This window comes from Tupaia chinensis, unplaced genomic scaffold (genome assembly GCF_000334495.1).
Source record: "Tupaia chinensis unplaced genomic scaffold, TupChi_1.0 Scaffold000421_1, whole genome shotgun sequence".
Classification (NCBI taxonomy): Eukaryota; Metazoa; Chordata; class Mammalia; order Scandentia; family Tupaiidae; genus Tupaia; species Tupaia belangeri.
Window position 1 is genome coordinate 1,602,438 of NW_006159926.1, and position 20,858 is coordinate 1,623,295.

Sequence of the window (20,858 nt, forward strand, 5' to 3'; positions counted from 1 at the left end):
GATGAATGTTCTGAATTCTTTCTCTGACATTTCGGTAACTTCTGTTTCTTCCAAAGATAGAGGAAAGTTATTCTGTTCTTTTGATGGAGTCTTATTTCCTGTATATTTCATACTTGAGACTCTTCTGTGACTTTTATTCATTTGGTGATATATTCACTTTTGGATAGCCCTTGGAAAAATTTCTATAACTGGGAACTAGTTTGCTTCTCTTTTGCTGTGCACTGTTTCTGTGCCAGTCTCTCTTCTGTTGTGGTCAGTAAAGTGATCCACACAGGAGGAGTTTTCTATTCAGGTTTTTGAAAAGCAGTTTCTCCTTTTTTTGCTGGTGGTTCAGTGCTAGACAAGGATTCTTGAGAGACTCACGATCCTAGGATGTTTAAAAGATACAATTCTAGACCTGCCTAATCCTTCTGGGAGCTAGAGGATGAGCCAAAAATGACAATGTAAAGTGGAAGAAAAAAAGAAAATGTAAGAGGAAAAAAGAAAAGGTTTTTTTGGTGATTTATCCCCCTGAGAGTTCGGCTGGAAGTTACAGAAGGGCGATGGACTCTGCTTGAGCGCTAAGAGCTGTCCTGACCTTTCTGGCTTGGGGTAGGGTGGCGGGGTGCTCTGAGGTTGAGAGCTGGGCCTGGGGCTATGGATAAAGTTCAGCCCTACCCCAGTTTCTCTGACTGGGCAGGAGGCTGCAGATGGAGATGGGCTCTGCTTGAAAGCTGAGAGCTGCCCTGACCTTCTGACTGAGGAGGAGAGGCAAGACATAAGGTTTTAAAAGACAAAATATAGGGACCAGCAGATGATGTAATGGTTACATTGCTGGATTCTCATATGACCGATCATGGCTTGAGTCCCAGACCTGGAGGTTTGAAACTCATGTCAGGCATCTGTGCATGTATGCCCAAGATCCTGAGAGGAGAATGGAAGAGAAGGGCTTGAAATGTGGGCCATCTCCCAGGGGGGTGATTTCTCACTTTCTGTGCTTCTGTCTTTCTATGTCTCTCCAGCGAATGCAAACGCCCTATAACATAAATCTTAAACACACACACTCACACAGAATATATATTAAAATACATATATATATATATATATATGATAAAATATATAAGCACATTATATATGTGACAAATAACCTAAAATATATTATTAATAAATAGTATAAGCACATTATATATGTGAAAAATAACCTAAAATATATTATTAATAAATAGTATTACACACCCAGCTACAAAGAACCTTCAACAAGTTCATAGAAAAATAGAATTAAAGAATGAGGTATTTTTAGTGGAAAAAAAAAGAAAAAAAAATCTATGCATTTTTTTTTTAATTTCTTCTATGAGAAAAAGATAAAGATAGGAATAAAAAGCACCCCAAGCAGGCTTTCCTGCTGTAATCGACCTCCAGTCTTAGCTGCACTGGATAACACATGTCCAGGTGTGTACAGGGAAGCCTTAGCATGTGAACCCAGGACCTTTCCCACATGGATTTAGTTGTGTTATAACCCGTCACCACCTGGCCCTCATAGGCTTCTTACGATATGCGAATTTCATAGAATTTTCAAAGAGATTTCATTCACTTATTTTTATATCTCTATCATACTGCTTTTGAGAGGGAAAATAAAACTTCATTCTAACTAGCAAAGAAGAGCACGAAACAAAAATCTCTCACCTGTCTCTTCCACATGGTAACTATCCTCCGTTTCTGAAAAAACATTAGATTGACATAACTACTTTCATAAAATGGTATGTATATATGCTGAAATTACGCTTATTATTAATTGTATTTTAAAGGCAAATAATTGTAAATATAAAACATGGAAATACTTAAATGGCTTCTTAACACTTTATCTTCCACTAGAACTACACTCCAAAACATCACACATTCTCTTATTCAATCCATTCAACAACCCCACAAGGTTGACAGACTCCATAACCCGTACTTAAGTCCCGTACTAAGGACAATTATATAGAATAAAACAGTGACAAAGGATGGACCCAGGACAGGCGCTCATTTCTAGTTCTCTTCACACTCCACTGTGGTGGTCTATTTTCTAGTAGTTCTCACCTACCATTTCAGAGTGAAAGCACATTGTCTACAGATGGAAGCACAAAGGAAGAATGGAGGGGATGTGTATGTTTGGGGAGCTAAAGAGTAAATGTGTAGATTATTTAAGCCACATAATTCAGACAACAGTGCAGCCACCACACAGTTCTCACTACATGTGTGATCTTGGTTAATTTTATTTAACAGATAGGTCAAGTGTCAATCTTTTTAATTCCTGAAGGCAGTCAACAAACAACTCTTTTTAAATTTAATTAATTTTATTTTTTTTTAATTTGACAAGAGAGAGAGAAAAGAAGAGGGAAAAAGTGAGAAAGCAAGCTGCTAGATTCAGGACTTGAACCACGGTCAGACATTTGGGAGTCCTTAACCAACATGCTACCTGTCAACCCTTCAATGATTTTTAAGTCCAAATTGGATCTATGTCCCTATTAAACATTAGGTCAGGAAATAAATTTCTTCAATCTATGAACTTAATAGAAGAATTTCTTCCTATTCCTGATCTATTGTGGAACTCCTAACATTAAAAATTCAAATTGCTTTGGGATAGCAGGTGGCATGGTGGTTAAAAGTGTTAGATTCCCACATGGCCAACTGCAGTTCGAGTCTTGTCTCTGGAAGCTTGCTTTCTCATTTTCCCTTTCTCTCTTTCTGTGTCTCTCTCTGATCAAATAAAAAAATAACAACAACTATGGAATTAAGCAAATAATTCTTTAAAATATGTATATCAAATTCCTTGTGTTTCTAGTAATTTGAGGATCTTAACTGAAATTTGTTGAATAGGCAGGCTCTACCAGCCAAAATTCTGAGCACTTGTGAATCCAGTTGAGCTATCCTGGCCAAAGATGAGAGGGAGCAAGTGATACAAGGGGTTGGGAATCACTCCTCATCAGCACATCAACTCGAAACCAGAAACAATTGCCCACAGAAATCATGACACACATGATTATGAAAGGCCTAAAGTTCTAAAGCTTATCTACAAACACCTATTTTCAATGTATTATGCAGTGTAAATCATACACATATTTAAAAGCATTTCCTGCTTGGTTTTTCTCACAGAAAATCCAATTCTGTAGGTTGGTATGGAAACCAAGTCATCATTTATATTAGTCAATGGGAAAGTGTCTGCTCTGCTCTAAACGAGAGGTGTGGATAAAAGCTTTTGGAAATACATCAACTTTCAAATTAGAGGAACTGCCTGCTTTTAAGGTAATTTTCCAAAATACAAAATACTGTGAAAAGCAGACTTAACTTTTCCATCACTTTTATACTTTAAAAGACTTTGTTGGAGTCAGCAGGTGGTGTGGTGGTAAAGATGCTAGACTCCTACATGGCCTACCAGGGTTCAAATCCCAGACCAGGCAACTTGAAAATCACACTAGGTAGGTGTCCGTGCATGCCCAAGAGGAGAACGGGGGAGAAGGGATTATGGCGTGGTTATTTCCACCGGCAGCAATTTCTCACTTTCACTGTGTGTGTGTCTCTCTCTCTGGCAAGCACATGCACCCTAGGCAAAAACCCTTTAAAAAAAAAAAAAAAACAAGAAAAAAAAAAGCCCTTCCAAGCACTTTCCAACTAAATTGCATAGGATTTTCTAAGTAAATTTTTTGCAGAAACCTGCCACACTTAACGTACTTATGTCTATGGCTACTTCTGTGCTACCAAGGCAGAGCCGAGTAACTGCAGGGCTTTGTGGTCTGCAAGGCTGAAATATCTAGTATCTGACCATTTACAAGAAAGGTTTGCCAAAGCCTGGTATGAAGTTAAGAATTATGTTCGACCCACTGTAGTTACAGAGCTCAAATTAAAATAAGACCCCATGACAGATTACTAAGTCAAATACTTCATACAGCAAATTGAATATATTTGAATTTTCATAAAGATTTCATATTTAAAAAATAAGGCACCATAAGCAGAAGAATGTAGTAAAAGTACTCTGAAAGCTGAGTATTTCAGTCAATATTTGTGAGAAACTCACAGACCCTGAGTTTCCCTTAAAAGTGCTCTGAGTTGGGCTGGTAGGTGGCAAGGTAGTTAAGGCACTGGACTCTCACATGGCCAACTGCAGTTCTAGTCCTAGACCTGGTGGCTTGCTTTCTCACTTTTCTGTCTCTCGCGCTGTCTCTCTCTGGTCAAATTTAAAAAATGAGTAACAACAAATAAAAATTAAACAATTCTTTTAAAAATTATTTGAATTATAATCAAAATATTTCTTTCAGGAAAAAAAAATCACTTTAATCGAAACTTTAAGCATCATTTTAAAAGAAAAACATCAGGCCAAGTAGCAGCAGCTGAGCAGCAGTCAGCCTGCAGAATGTTGGAGTCACTCGGAGAGGCCCGGGTTCAGATCACTGGGCCACCTGAACATGGGTGTGCCCACAGGTGTATCATGATCCTGGCTGCTGGAAGCTCAAAGGAGGATCTCAGCGTGGCAAAACTCTGTTGAGACATGCCTGTCTACCTGCCTCTCTCTCAAAAAAGAAACTTAAAAAAAAAAAAAAAAAGAACTAGATAATAATTAAATGTTGGTTTTAAAGAAGATTAAGAAATATCTCAATTTTCTACCACGTTTTATCTCTCAACCAAAATGTGCTCTACCTTCAGGAACTGTTCCGGGTTCCAGGGTCTCAAATTGCTCATCCATGTCACCTGCTGTAAGGAAATCATCCTCCGGCTGTGGTTCTCCTGGGAGGCCATCCTCTTCGGGTTGCAGGTCCTCTCCTTCAACAAGGACAATGAGCAAAGTGACCTGGGTCAATGGGGAGGCCCCATAGGCCAGCGTGGCAAAACTCTGTTGAGGCATGCCTGTCTGCCTGCCTCTCTCTCAAAAAAGAAACTTAAAAAAAAAAAAAAAAGAACTAGATAATAATTAAATGTTGGTTTTAAAGAAGATTAAGAAATATCTCAATTTTCTACCACGTTTTATCTCTCAACCAAAATGTGCTCTACCTTCAGGAACTGTTCCAGGTTCCAGGGTCTCAAATTGCTCATCCATGTCACCTGCTGTAAGGAAATCATCTTCCGGCTGTGGTTCTCCTGGGAGGCCATCCTCTTCGGGTTGCAGGTCCTCTCCTTCAACAAGGACAATGAGCAAAGTGACCTGGGTCAATGGGGAGGCCCCATAGGCAGCAGCCAGATTGACACGGGAGCACTTAGGAAGGGCAGTCACGGGACCCCGCGTGCTACTGGGTACCCCCACCTTGGGCCACTGCGGGCTTTTATCCACTCTGGAGCTACTTTCTCATTGCAGCTCGGTGTGTGTCTGCGTAAGGGGAAAAACAGGTCGCCCCTCAACAGAACATGAACTCCCCAAGGACAGAGATCTCACACATTTTGGTCACTACTGATGTCTGGCACCTCGGCCATGTCTAGCCATCGGAAGTACTCAGTCAATATCTGATGCATGAATGAACTAATTCAGTCACTAAGGTACTTGCCTCTTCAATTATCATGGGGTCTGAGAAGAGGTTACACTATGACCTTTTACTGAGAACTGACATACACGTCCATGTAACAACTTTAAATGACTATTCAAATAACGCACGGCAAAGAATAGCTTTCTGCCTGTCTCCATCATGTGCTGGGTCTCAGATGTACCCATATCACACTGGGCATGCAAACGTTCTACGTTTAGCCCTAAGTTATGTAAACGTGCGCACTGTCTCTTCTGAGATTAACTTCCATGATATATTGAAATGTTCTGTTTCCTTTGTGATGTTGGACACTCCATTATTGTACTACAATACGGCTGAGATTGTTATCATGCCTAAAGAGGACCCCACAGTACCCTGTCATGGCTTCCCACAGAGTACCTCCCGTGTGTACATATGTATACATACATGCATAGATACATATATGTACACACACACGCACAGAACTTGAGTGAACCAGACTTAGATGTGCAGAGCTGCACAGTGATTAGAAGCGTATGGCTCTGGATTTAGGTTCTTTCCTACTACAGGTGTGTGACTATAGGTAAAGTACTTAACTTCTCTGTGCTTAAGATTTCCCTTCTATAAATTATTCATAACATTGTTGTGAAGATTAAAATACTTAGACTTAGAAAAGTATCTGGCCCATACCCATAAGTTGTTATGTGTTATTGTTACCATCATCATCACAGCAATCACAATCTTACTATTTCTACAGTTACTGAATCCTACTCCCCACCCAGTACAGGAAGGACTCCTATACTTAGAAAAGTATCTGGCCCATACCCATAATAAGTTGTTATGTGTTATTGTTACCATCATCATCACAGCAATCACAATCTTACTATTTCTACAGTTACTGAATCCTACTCCCCACCCAGTACAGGAAGGACTCCTTCGTTACCTGCTAATAAAGCGTGGTGTGGTGTCACTGGGTGTCACTGAGTCCTGCAGCCTGTGTGTACTGTCCTTACTGCATCCTGCTAGGTAGTTTCTCCTCTACTTGCTAGTCAGCAAACCAAGCACTAATTCTAACTCCTGCTGTGAATTTTACTATTTCTTTTTATCATACTCCTTTCTCCTGAAACTCTTTGCATTCTGTATGGTGCGATTTTATGGTTTTTACATGAGCAGGATTGGCTCTCGGCCACTGCTATTCAACGGAGGTGTGGAGGTGCCTGTTTTAGCAGGGAAAACAATCAAACTTACATGGTCATTGCGTCTCTACTGTCAGGGACAGCCTGATAACTTTCTGATGGTCTACTTGCCTCTAGGCATAGCCAAATCCTCTACAGCTCTGACACCATCCATGAAGTGGGCACTGTTATCCTGCTTTGAAAGACGAGGAACCTGAAATCCTTTGCTAAAGCAACTATTACACAGAGGATGCAAAATCTGAATGCAGGGATGAAATGCACATGATGGGACAGGAGGCCGACGTCAGACATGATGCTCAGGAGGCCATGCTGGGTCTGGGGGGCTTGGAGACTAGGCAGAGATGCGAACATGGACCGGCAGAAGGTACCACGAGTGCAGGAACAGGCTCGGCCATTTTGAGAAAAAGAAAAGGCCACCTGGGCTAGAGAGAAGGGATGGAAGGGAGCGAGGCTGGGACCAGAGAAGAAACAACTGGCTAGACCACATTCAGACCACAGCATGGTCTAGCTTAGCAAGAACGGGAACAGTGAGGCCCAGACAATGCTATTGGCTTGGAGAGTCGGGACACAAACGGACCCGCTGATAGATCAGATGTGAGACAAGAAAAGGGAGAGAAATCACAGAAAACCAACTATGTGGGTGGGAAGGCCATTAACGAGAAAGACAAAAGAGCAGTCTTTTGAGGTGGATGGTAAGGGCAGGAGCTGTGAGGTGGGGAGTCCTGTGTTCGGCTACTTTAAGTCTAAGACATCCATAAGCCATGCAAACGCAGATGTCAAATGTGCAGTTGAATAAACCAGTCTAGACAAACAGGGCTGTGGGCTATCAGCTGTCCCTTAGGAACCGTGAGGAATTGGTTTCAGGCCCCTGTAGATACCAAAATCCAAGGATGCTCAAGTTCTTAATATAAAATGGCACAGAGTTTACATATATCCTACACATAGACATTAAATCACCTCTAGATTACTCATATCTACGATGGTGTAAATGCTGTGGAAGTAGGGACTACACTGTATTATTTAGGGAATAACAACAAGAAAACATCTGGAGTTGATCAGTGCTGATGCAACCATCGTGGGCCTAAGTGCCCTGCGCAGGTCAGCAGCAACCTAATGCTTCCCATCCATGAATGGTAGAATCCCGGAGCGCATGCGTGCACACACATGACTGCTGCATACTAGGAAGTCAGTATATAAATATTTACATATATAAAGCTATAGACCACATATGTGATTTCTAAGAAGAAAGGTTCAATGAAGACAAGAAAAGGTCCAAGAAAGCACCTGCAGTGGGAACAAGGTGCGAGATTTTATTCTTCTCTCCTCTGGCTAGCTGTCCCTCCCCGAGCTGCCTGAACACCTATGTCACCTTTCCACTTCTCTCTATTCCCACCTGGGGTTGAGTGAGTTTGGCTCACTGGGGTTACTGCCTTCTGGTCACCCTGCTGCACACATGCCTGCCCACCCTCACATTCGGAACCACTCCCAGCTCCTCTTGCCCCTGGGCCTCACACAAGGTATGCCCTCTGCTTAAAACCCTAACAGCGCTGGCCAGGTTCTGCGCCAACCTTCAGCTCCTAAATGAAGATGTCATTTTTTCCAGGACGCCTCTTCTGAGCTGTGTCTGGGTAAGTCCCTTGGAACATTCCGCGTTTCTCCACTGCAGCATGTTTCTCCTCACACTGTAATCATGTGTTTAGACTGTGTCTTCCTTGTGTTAGGTCAAAGTTAAAACAAAACCAAAAAAGCTGTGGGAAGGGGAAGCCTGGGATTGCTACATAGGAGAATATGCAGAGAAGTTGGTGGTAATTAAAGAATTCAACTACTATACCCTTAGCAGCCATTAGCAGAAATCAGTTTAAATGACAGGGAATTATCTCTGGTTTTGTTAGAGGGTGCATGCGCTCACCAGAAACAGACAAAGAAATGGGCAGTGGGGGAGGGGGTAAAGAGTGAAAAAGCACCCCTCATGGGGGATGGTCACGCCTCAATCCCTTCTCCATTTCTCCCTCCTTTTGTGACTTTGGGCAAAGATGTACACACACTTGTCATGGTTTTCAAACCACAAGGTCCAGGACTTGAACCACAGTCGGCCATGTAGGATCCCGGTACCTTAACCACCATGCCACAGGATGGCCCAGGAACTGTTTGTTCTTAAGAGACACAAGGGTTTTCCTTCAGGGCTATGCTTGGATCACACCAAATCATCAGTACTATCAGGATATAATGGTGATCTGCCCCTTCACAATCCTTTCACAACTTTATTTTGGGTTCATGCTTTCCTTCTTACCAAGAAATGTCTTAATACTCAGTCTTCAACAAATTCTCAAACACCGGGTTCTAGACTCCACATGGGAAATTTTTCAGGTCTAATGCTAGGAGATTGCTTTATATTCTCTAAGCAAATAGCATTTTTTTACCCCCGCCTGGCAACTTATATAGTTAAAAGTTTCTCCTTGTTTGTTTTCGTTGCTGGTAGTAACTGGATAACCCATCACAATTTGCTCGTGCTCTGTTTTCCTTCTCTATTCTTGATAGATTCCTAATTTGTTTATTCTCATTTTTTCCCACAATTTATTTATCAGATGTATGCAATAAGCTCCACAGAGAGGGGGGTAAGATAAAGACTGTCTAGTGTTATTTTAGAAATATACTTGCCCTTCTAGATCACTGGCTGAAAATTTTGAAAACAAAACAAAACACCCAATTAACATTTAAAATTTAAATAATGTTTAAGTTGTTAAATGTAATTAAGTATTATTTTAGTAACGCAAGACAAAACAGTAGATTTTAATTCATACCATGTTCTATGTGTACCGTTTCATGAAGAAGGGACTGTATTTGTTCTTTCACTTCATCTTCGATATTCTGAGGTTCTAAAATAATTATAAAACATAACTAAGTAGAAAAAAATTAAACATTCAGGTGGAGCTAACACTCAATTATGGCACTCACGTATATACCCTACAATGAACTAAACAACTATGCACTCTGTTCATATCAACTTGGCACTTGTTGCAAACAGGGTAGATATGTAACATTGGGTTTGTTGGCAGATATAAATGCTAAAAGATTTTTAATAAGACATTTAAAGAAAAAAAATAAATCAGGTTCAGGTTTTCCTTTAAGAAAAAAGTCTAAGAAGAAAATGCAAAACGACTTCATTTTCTAATTAATAAAATTCACGTGAATAATAGAAAGTGGAAATGACAAAGCTTCCAAAAAGGGAAGTACAGGGAAATAAAGATAAAAATGTGGGAGACCAGGTCAGTACAGATTACATGGCCAACCCCTCTCTTTGCCTGGCAGTCAGGAGAAAGGGCACCATGGCTGCGTTGGGGACTTGGAGTGAACAGAGCTGGCTGCCCACGCCCAGAAGCTGTCAGAAGAGTGAGGAGATGGTCCATTATAACTGACAGTTCTCTCAGCTTTGGAGAACTGCAACTGGCATTTATGTCCATAGATTCAAAAAAATGTGAGTTTTAAAGTGAACATTAATGACGACTTTCTGACAACACTGTAGTGTTTATCAGATTATCAGACTTATTACACCACCACAATGAACAAGAAGCCATAATCACACTGACAAATGTTGTAACTTTTCTGGCAAACAATAATCTGCATTCCGTGAATAAAAGCGGCACTGATTTGGTATCATAAACGCTTTCATATAAAGTAATGCCAGTGACATGAGTTATGTTAAAGAGCTAATCTTCAATGACAAACTCAGTAAATTACCTTGAACTTCAGGCAGGGAGAACGTTTAAATGTAACATCTATTATGCTCATAACACTAAAAGCTGTTTCTAAACCACAGAAATGCCTTGTGTTTTTATAGATGTTTATATGTATATGTATGAATATATATATATATATACACACACACATATATACATATATATGTGTGTGTGTGTGTGTGTATATATATATATATAAAATCAGAAGGTGGCACACTTTGCTCCTTTGTAGAACCTTCTAGCTTCCTCTGCATGGCCAGCTGAAAACCCAAGCTGCTTGAAATGTAAGACCTTCACAATGGAGCCCTTGCACGCTGCTCCAGAATCACTTCCCACAAACACCAGCTTTGAGAACAGAAAAGAACATGCCATTTCATTTTCCTCAGATTTTGCAAATGTTATTTCTCTGGTAAGGGTTAGTAGATGTAGAAGCAGGACATAATGGGTTAAAGAACAAATTAAAAATAAAGTGGAAAGCTGACTGCAGATTCTTTCATTATGTGAAGAGAAGGATGGGATGGCACACGCAGGTTAACACAGACTGCACTTGGCTGTATTTCTGTGATGTAGGGAACTGTTTGTAGAATAGAATGGAGTCAGAGAAGAGAGTAAAGTTCAAAACTTAGAAAGACAAAGGTTGAAAAGGCAACATTTAAACCAATATATATGTTGCCAGGAAGCAAAAAGGATATGGGCTAATAATAATATAATGGATCACAGGGACAAATGATCAGTAATTTGTAAAGACTAACACTGATTAAGAAGAGGGGTCAGGGTGGAAAGCAGATGGCACAGAATCACAGAGAAGGTACTAGCTTTGAAAAACAAGATTGTGAAATTATATATATATATATGTATTTTTAATTTACATGATCTGTTCCAGAGCCACAGCTATGGTTATAGCAATTCTTAAGGAATGGGAGACACAGTAAATTCAACTGAGATTAGCATTTGACTAGATGACAAAAACCAGAACACACTGATCTTAAAAGAAAGAACATCAAAGGATATTAATCAGTACACGGTGGTAAAATGTAGCCTAAGGACCCTTTGGAAACTGTACCTGGCAGTTGCTAGTAAACATGTAGTGTCATACCTAACACTTCCAATAGGTGGCAGACAAAAACCAAATTTCTGGAGAACTGCGTAACTGAAAATGGTGCAGACACTAAGCAGCACTTTTTGATAAATACCATACCATAAATAGGAAAATAGTACTGGATTAAAATTTTATTTACAAATGTATTTAAAGACTTCAAGATTTTCCAATCTATAGGCCATGGACCTTTGGGTGGCTATGAAGATACTTATATTCATCCATGAATCCTTATAGATATGACACACACCTCACAGACCATCACACAGGTCTGTGGAATCTTTGATGTAGCATGGAGACCTTCATGTAAAAAAAGACTGTGAAACTACTAGACCTACTCTACTAAACATTGTGACAAACACTGAACACTGGTGTACGAAGTATCTATTTTTACTTTCAATTTAATATGGTAAGAGTAGTGCTGGAACTGAAATCCAGAAACAGCATGTAGTTCATGATGTTCCTAACTGCGATCTTGGGTGAGGAACAACTTCTGTGCCTAAAGATTGTGGATCTTGGAAACTGTAATTATCCTTGCAAAGTTTTACTAGGAAAACAATTAAATTTATCCTAAAATTTCAGAAAAGTAGTAATTATTTTGCAAAAATGTAAAACAGAATGTGAGGAAAACTAAACTCCATAAACTGCAAATGGGGTTTCCTGCCAGGCTAAGAGAGTGTTCAGGTGAGACTTCGAAGACAACTTACCTGTCCCCAAGGGAGCCTGCTCCTCCGGCTCAACAAGTGGCTCAGCCTCTTCCGGTGGGACTGTTGGCTCTGAAGCAGATTTTTCTTTAAGTCCTGCATTTTTTATTCACAAAGTTAACTTGAGCTTTTTTGATTGTTTTTGTTTGACATATAAACCAGGAAAAATAATATTTTCAAATAGTTCATCAACAGTACAAGTAATCCTTAATTTCCAATCCTACAGGCCTAAAAATAGAAGGAAATAGTTTGCTCTTTAACTTCACATGCGGGTTTGGGCTCCCCTTGTCTACGTTAGCCTTTCATTAAAAAAAAAAAAAAAACAGAAGTGTTTAAGTGCTCAGAAATCTTTAAAATATCCAGTCATCTCTAAATCCACCAAAGGACGTTCAGAGAAGGTCAAGCTCCTCTTTCATTCATGACTGATTGCTTGATGTCAAACTGCTGAACTCTGAAGTCAGCAATGAGACCATGAAGATGTACTTGAACTTTCTGTTGTTTCTATAAGTGCACTCTGCATTTCAGTTTAGATATAACTATTTGTTCTTCTTTAAAAACTACAAATATTTTAAAACAAGATGAAGTTGTATTTAGCTTTTTACAAGCTTGTAAAGGTAGTACTCTCCAGTAATATTCTACAACAGTGAAAAGATATGGTTGTATTTAAAGTAAGTCCTAAGGAAAGTAAATACCAGGGTAGATAACATGGTTTTAAAGTCAACAGCAATCTAAAATCTATTATACTGCGTTACTTTTTAAGTATTTTATATGTGAACAGTAAAATACAATAGACCTTGAATTAAATACAACCCTGGAACTGAAATCCCGAAACAGCATGTAGTTCATGATGTTCCTAACTGTGCGATCTTGGGTGAGGATCAACTTCTGCACCTAAAGATTGTGGATCTTGGAAACTGAAATTATCTTTTGCAAAGTTTTACTAGGAAAACAATTAAATGTGCCTAAAGACTGTGGATCTTGGAAACTGAAATTATCCTTTTCAAAGTTTTACTAGGAAAACAATTAAATTTACTCTAAAATTTCAGAAAAGTAGTAGTTCTTTTTTTTGCAAAAATGTAAAACAGATTGTGAGGAAAACTAAACTGGTGGCCTTCTCAAAGTTCATGGAAAACAAATTATTAACAAAAAAATCTATACATGGGCTTCAGCTTTTGCACCAAAATAAACTCATACTTTCATTTCTGCGTAGCGTTTGAGGTCCTCTCACTTTTAGAACACAAAGCTAGGCTGAGTCTGAAGAGGTCCCTTACTGAATCCTGGGCGTTTTGTGACTTCACTGAGAACCCTATGGCAAGAGGCACTGTTACTAAGTGCGTGCACTGTACGTGGCAGCAGCCTGGACTGGAAAACACAGAGGCCATTTGCTCATCTTACACACCTTTGTCAGGCTCTTAATGTATATGTGCTATTGCAGTCTCAAAAATTCTTGTTTCAATGCATTTTGCTTTTTGTTCTTGATTCTTCATATTTTTCCTTACTGTTTCCTTTTCTCTATCCATTTTTCTTTAATTGACAAAAACATCCTTCTATGATCCTGTTCCCAAATCATAAAAAGACACACCAACAGAAATGCATGGGACTGGTCCACGTCACTTTTATCCCCACATTACTTATTTCTAAAACTATTTCCACATAAAACCCAATTAGTAAAATCATCTCCAAAACACATGGTAGCATTCGACATTTGAGTGTGAACCTAAGTGTTAAGAGTCTAAAAGGAACTTACACAAATACCCACAGGAACGAACTATAATTCAAGTTCAGGAAGTAGGGTAGAGATGAAGTCCTCTTAAAACACATCTCATCTAAAATTCAAACACAGGGCTAAGAACTCCTGATCCCCTTTCATTTAAATAACCCATCCTTACATACTAGACTGGTAAAGGACAGCTGTCAACTATTTATTGCCAGAACTGCTGAAGGAATGGGTAAAGCTAAAGGAGCTTTAGAATCGCCAAATTTATCTTTGCATTCTCAGCACCTCAGCTAACACCCCTACACAGAAGCACCTACACTTTGAACACACCCAGAGGTGTGCCTATGGTGTCCCTCTGTGTGGCTGCAAAAGGCTCCACAGCTGCACTGGTGTGGCCTGGGCTGCAGAGGGGCATCGATTTCCCTACTGTGACTCACCAGACACTCCTACCCCTATTCCAGCATGCACCTTTTCAGTCCATGGGCCTAGTCTGCCTGGGACATCCCCTTCGTGTACTTTGTCCTGGAATGGTATTTCACTCTCAAAAGTATCCCAGTGTGGACGAACAGTTAATGGGCCATGCTTCACTAACCTCACATGTAGCAAGATTTTAAACCGTGCTCCACAGGCACAATTAGCAAGGAAATAGTACCCACTTTATGGTAGATTTAAATGGCCAGAGAAACTGACTTATACTGGAACCTGAGAAAGGTATTATTTGGAGAAAAAAATCTGATGCTGAAAGTGTTTGAAAACTGCCAGTATTCCAATATTCAGACATACAGAGCTCCAAGAGTTGGTTTTCTATAAATCAACTGGGAGTTATTTGCCTGTGAAATTGAAGTTGTCAAACATGAAAACGTAAGAGGAGAAAGCAATAGCATGTAAACAGGAGAAAATATTGAGTAGGTTTTTTTCTGTCCAAAGTGGCAGTTGAACTGTAAACTTCTAAGTACCTTGTCAGCGCTATTTCCAGAGATGAAACCAGCACAAAAATAAACATTAGAAATTCCAAAGAAGTTGAGGGTCACGTTAATACGTCTCTTTGCCCAGACTCTTAGAATCATTTAAAGAAATTCTAGACTAAGACTGGTATAGTTACCCATAGTGGAAAATCAGCCCTAGCAACTTCTATTCTGGTATTTCCAAAACCATTTTTGCCACCAAACTCATATTGGTTGATAAGAAGCAAAAAGTAAGCCAAAGTTAAATGAGAAAAATGCATGCATAAAAGCTCAATGCAGTCAAAGGGAAAGTTTTTCGAACAGGATTTATTATGAGGAATAACGGTGAGGCTGTAGGAATGAAATAAAAATAAAAATAATGTTACAAAATGAGATATATCAGTTTTACTGTTCCTCAAGCAGCCATTAACAAGACACCAACTGACAACGGCATGAGAAAGAAGTTTATTTTCTAATGTAACGAGTGGTGCAGAGGCAGGCTGGCCAGTTGGCAGCACTGGGCACGGGGCGGCTGCAGGCTTCTCTCCCGGTACCGCTGATGTCCAGAAGCGCGAGGCCACCTCTTGCTCTGCTGTACTCTCAGGCTTGTGGAAATCTTCCCTAGAAGCTCCCATCAGTCTTCCCTTCAGCTTGAACGGCCAGAATCAGGACGCCCTTTCATCCCTCGGCCAGGAAGGGGACCTACATGACCACAGTTGCCTCTTGGCCATACTCCAGGGTTGATAGTCCACAGTCCAACGTGAATTCTGCAGGTCCACCATGATGGCCACAGGATTGAAAATGAAATGAACCCCTTAGAACACACCTCGGTCTTAGTCCTTTAGGCTCATCAAATCAATTTGAAAAAAATTTTAAAAGTTTGCACTGAATAACTGAAATTGTTCCTCTAATTTTAGTTAAAAATAGAAACAGCTACAAGAGTAAATGACATCAGCACTTTACAGCAACCATTCACAGCAAATCTGATCATCAAGCATGATTATCCTACACCCAGGATTAGCTCACTTTATTCCACTGCCCACTACCCTGACTGCAATGGGAATGGATAAAGGCACTGCTTCCCATAAATATGAACTGACTCAAGTTCATCCTGCATTCGTTCATCCAACAAATATTTAGTACTTAAATGCACAGAGCTGTTCTAGGGTAAATAAACATACAACACCCCTTCATTCCAGGAGAGAGCAATTTAAAGTTAAGAAATACGAACATTCAGAGTATACCGGAAGGGGACAGTTGATACCAGGAAGGGAAAGCCAAGGGGCAGGAAAGGCCAGTGTTAGAAAAAGGCAGAGGGGCTGTTAACAACAGGTTGGTAAGGAAAGGGCTCCTGATAACATCTGATAGACTCCTGAAAGGAAGAAAGCAGGGATGTGGCCATGGGAGTTACTTTAGGGAAAAGTTACCAGGTGAAAGGGACAAGGGCGAAAGTCCTCAGTGGGAACGTGGTTGGTGCAAGACAGCAAAGTGGCTGTGGCAGCAGGACAGAGGTGAGCAGGGACATGGGCCTCAGAAAGGCCCCGGGATGCTGAACCCCAGAGGCGATAGCGCAAGAGTTATTTGTGTACTATCCCCTCAACCAAACCTGAAAGCATCATTTAAAGCATTTTGCCTTGTAGGATTTCATACACCTATCTCATCAGAGGTAGAGCCTTTTTAAAAATTAGTTTACCACCTCAGGTTTATAAACTCAGATGCATACAGACTCATGACAATGTTGCTCTCATCTATCCAGGTGGCTCCAACTACTATCTTTCATGACTGGAAGTGCTTAGAATGGCTAGTCCTTCATATACAGAGTCTGACTACAAATAAACAACCTGAAATAAGACTAACAGGTTCATGAAACTTGAGAAGTATGCTGGAAAACCAATATACCAGAAAGGTATACACACTATTTGACCACACTAACCCTGGCTGTCTGTTCCTGGCTTGTACCCTCAGTGACACAGATCCTGGTAAGCACCTATGGTGTTCCAGAACTTACCGTATTCTGAGACAATGGGGAACTTAAGGCTGCCCCAGAATATACAACAGTCATGTTAATGCTGAAACATCTTTCTATGACCCAACATAGACAGAGAAATTTCTGAAAGAGGATGATATAAATCACACAAAATTAAACAAGGTTCCTAAGAGTCTGACTTCAGGAGCAGTGAAGGGACTCCACAAAGACTCAAGGACTGGATTCACTTTAACATCGTGTACAATACAGTTAAAGGTCTGGAGGACTTTGGGTCCTTGGGCCAAGGAGGCTGCTTCTGAATTCCATCTGAATTCTACAATATCTTGAGCACATCAACCCCATGACCACTTTGGTCTCCACAGATACAGAAAGGGCTTAATATAGAACCTTAGAAGGGTTTTAAGAATTAAATGAGATAATTCAAATCCAGCAAATATACACTTTTATACCAATTTAATTTTTCTTTACTCTAAAGAAACACATCTGCCCCACGTGTCCTTGCACACACACACACGTGTGTGCATGTGAACAGAGTTATAGGCAACTTCCACAATAGTTAAAATGAACTGCAATTACCAAAGAATCTTCTAGACTTTTAGTAAAAAACAAAATTATTTTTTTGAAATAATTATTTAATTGTATTTATTTATTTATTTGTTTGTTTTTAATTTGACCACAGAAAAATGTGGGGAGGTGGGAGGTGGGAATGAGGAAGCAAGGTGCAAGGTCTGAGACTCACACCATGGCCAGTCATGTGGGAGTCCAGCGTCTCAACCATCATGCCACCTGCCGGCCCCAACAAAACATATTTCTTCTTTCTAATATTCTTCAACAGTATATACAAACCTGAATCCTTTTAAACGATTTGTTCTACATATTCATCACTTTATAAACATTTAAATGTTAAGAAATGTGAACATTCAGGGTACACCAGATGGGGATGGATGGTACCAGGAAGGGAAAGCCATAGGCAGGACAGGCCAGAGTGTTAGGGGAAGGAGGAGGGAGTATACAAGCTGGTAAGGAAACACAGTTCACGACTAATTGTCTATTATTGTCTGTTACTAAGGCAGGTCCTGGAGACAGATCAAAGTCTGGCAACAAAGTGCAGGGAGAAGGAAGGAGACAAGAATAACAACCAGTGCAGGTAGAATTCAGCCATATTAGGGGACCAGAAAGCCTGACTGCAGACATGATGCTTGGCCTTGGTTCCACAGGTCAGGCGGTAGGTGGCCCGACACACAGAGGAGAGAGAACAGTGCCAGCAATTACTGCAGGTCCACCTTCTTTTCCCTTGGATTCTTGTTTATTTTACTGTTGGGACCACACCCATCTGGGTCCCTTGTACATCCAGAGCCTCACCCAGCCCCTGTCATACTGCAGGTACTCCGGAGTATCTGCTGATCAGTCAGTAAGCAGGAAATGCAGACACACGAAAGCAGCACAGAAACTTGGAGTTAAATATAGTCTTCTCTCTCTGACCTCAGGGTACAAGAGAAGTCATGTTGAAGGCACAGACGATGTAGATGAGAGGGGACTTTCATGTGTACATATCCTGGCTGAATACAGAGTAACAGTCAGGAAGTGCTGCATGGCAGGAAGGCACTCTGAGACGTGTCAGCAGGTGACTGTGGTGGTGTGACCATCGGGTTACCTACACAAGCCTAGACAGACCCAGCACTTACTGAAATGTTGTCATGCGACACGTGCCTGCATAAAGTGGAACTGAACGAGGTACAGGTATGATGAGATGCGAACTACTACAAAAGACAGCTGACATTCTGTTCTGTTTGGTTTAAGAAACTGAAGCTTTTGTGGAAATTAAGTCCTATGTAAAAATAATAAGCAAATCAGTAACAAACATCTAGTTCATGTGATTATATTTTTAGGCAAATGGAGAAAGAAGAATATGAGAAAAACATTGTGACTGTGAAATGTTTCACATTAACCCAAGTAAGGTTTTCATGAAAACAACCTTAATGGGTCTGCTACATAATACCCTCAACCTTTACTTTCCTAAGAAAAACAATCTTTAGATAGAACAGAGAGAAAATTTAAAGAGCTGAACAATGAAATAAACCTGATTTACTCGATAACTAAATGACAGTATTTATCATTTTGCCAATATTCTCTTGCATTCTTTCAACTGTCTTAAATTATTGCTGCCCAAGGGATTAGGATGGGATCTCTGTTTCCCACAGCTTACTCTGAAATAACCATTCCGGCCTATCCTACTCAGCTCTTTGTGTTTGAGCAGGGGTAGAATAGGATAAGGAAAAGGGAGAATCAAGTTCCATTATCTGCCTGCATGTCCTGCAGGTGTGGGGCAGCGTGTATACATCCACTGCGTCAGCCTGTCCTGCTCCTGCTCCCCCTTCTTCTGTTAAAATTATGCTAATTTTCTGGGACCAGCAAATGGCATAGTGGTTACACCTCTGGGTTCTGAAGTAATCGACCTCAGTACAAGTCCTGCATCCAATAGCTTAAAATGCACACTGGGTACATGTGTGAGCATGCATGCCCGAAATCCTGAGAGGAGAATGGAGAGAGAAGAGACTGCAGCATGGCCATCCCCCCTTGGGGGATGATTTCTTGTTTTCTGTCTCTCTGTCTCTCCAGCAAGTGCACGCACCCTATAGCAAAAATCACTCTCTAAATGTGTGTGTGTGTGTGTGTGTGTGCGCGCGCGTGTGTGTATGTATATATATATATATATATATATAATTTCTAATTTCTTCTTGGGATCAACTTTCCTTCATTCAACGGTTTTAAGAACGGGCATTCAGATGACCCAGCCCTTCCCAGTCAGATCTCTTGTTCTCCGCCCCATAATTACGCTTAAAGGTGAGCATATGTGACTCTGGTTGACAAGGAGGCCAACATTCCTGAGGAGTCTGGAGGTGGAGGAAGAGATGCAGACCATTGGCTGGGCACCTAGATCTGCAATGACCAAAGGAAAAGGCTGGATTTACTCCTGGACCTTATAATTACGTGAGCTAGTCAATATTTCCTGTCTACATAAACTGATTTGCATGGATTTAACACATGTAGCCCAAAGAATGCTGGAGAATACTTGGGAACAAGACTAAATATTTCCTACCACCCTGAGGAAGAACTTGCAGAAGTGGATATCAGGGATTAAATGGGTTTTGTAGACTGGAATAGAAAACCTCTAAGGAGCATAAAGTGGCTTCTGCAGAGAAATGTGTTCTGAGTACAAAACATACTTTTTCGCCATCAGGCTGGTTCTCACCTTCACTGTACCGCTCACTTAAGGCCATGCTTTATTACTTGGTAACATTCTCTAGCCTTTACACGTCATAGCTTGAGCTTTCCTGTTATAGCAGTATCATCTAAAGAACTAAGCAGTCTACGGCAGTACACGTGTGACAATTACTTTAACTTGCCCTCTCAATGATTCCAGTAGAAAAATGAGAATCCAGAAGACCCTTTTTATACAAGTATATCCATTACAGAGAATAAAGGACTTATGTATTTGTATCACAACTTACTGGCAAAGTAGCATCAGGAAATCAGCACCAGGAGACCAGTGTCAAACATGTAACTAGAGACTAAGCTACCTGGGGAGTTATTACCATTATTCTACAAGAAAAAGGGACCCTGCATGCCCCAAAGACGACCAGCTGCTTCCTCCTTTGCAACCGGCAAGTTCTCACAATCACCTTGAGAGACAGGTCTTACTGCCAATTTACAAAAAGGAAAAACGACCATTTCCGAGATGCATTTTATAATGATATAATCCAAGTAATTCATTCTGAGAATCATTTCTAATGGGTATTACTGGGAAAAAGAATGAGGGCACAGGAGAAAGGAACCAAAGTTAGAGAATATAGCCCAGGTCATCAGACTCATTTCATGGGAAGTGAACATGTTACACAGATTACAAGAAACATTTCAGATACAAAAATCATATTTGCTTATACCTTCTCTTTCTTTTTAAATGAAGTATCTATCAGGAGTCCTTATTATCTTTTTTTTGGAGAGGTTTCTGCTATATGGCGCATCATAC

At 40.4% G+C, this 20,858-nt stretch overlaps 1 protein-coding gene across 4 annotated transcripts in view; it reads right to left on the bottom strand.

Moving 5' to 3' along the window:
• ASPH (aspartate beta-hydroxylase) overlaps positions 1-20,858 on the bottom strand; it is a gene marked incomplete at its 5' end in the record, with an annotated part of 229,308 nt that overhangs the window by 180,412 nt on the left and 28,038 nt on the right. For 2 of the 4 annotated variants that reach the window (XM_027774298.1, XM_027774296.1), the window contains 4 exon segments: positions 1,663-1,695; positions 5,005-5,127; positions 9,445-9,519; positions 12,184-12,276. In XM_027774298.1, the coding sequence (XP_027630099.1) occupies positions 1,663-1,695; positions 5,005-5,127; positions 9,445-9,519; positions 12,184-12,276 (324 nt within the window). 4 annotated transcript variants of the gene reach the window in all.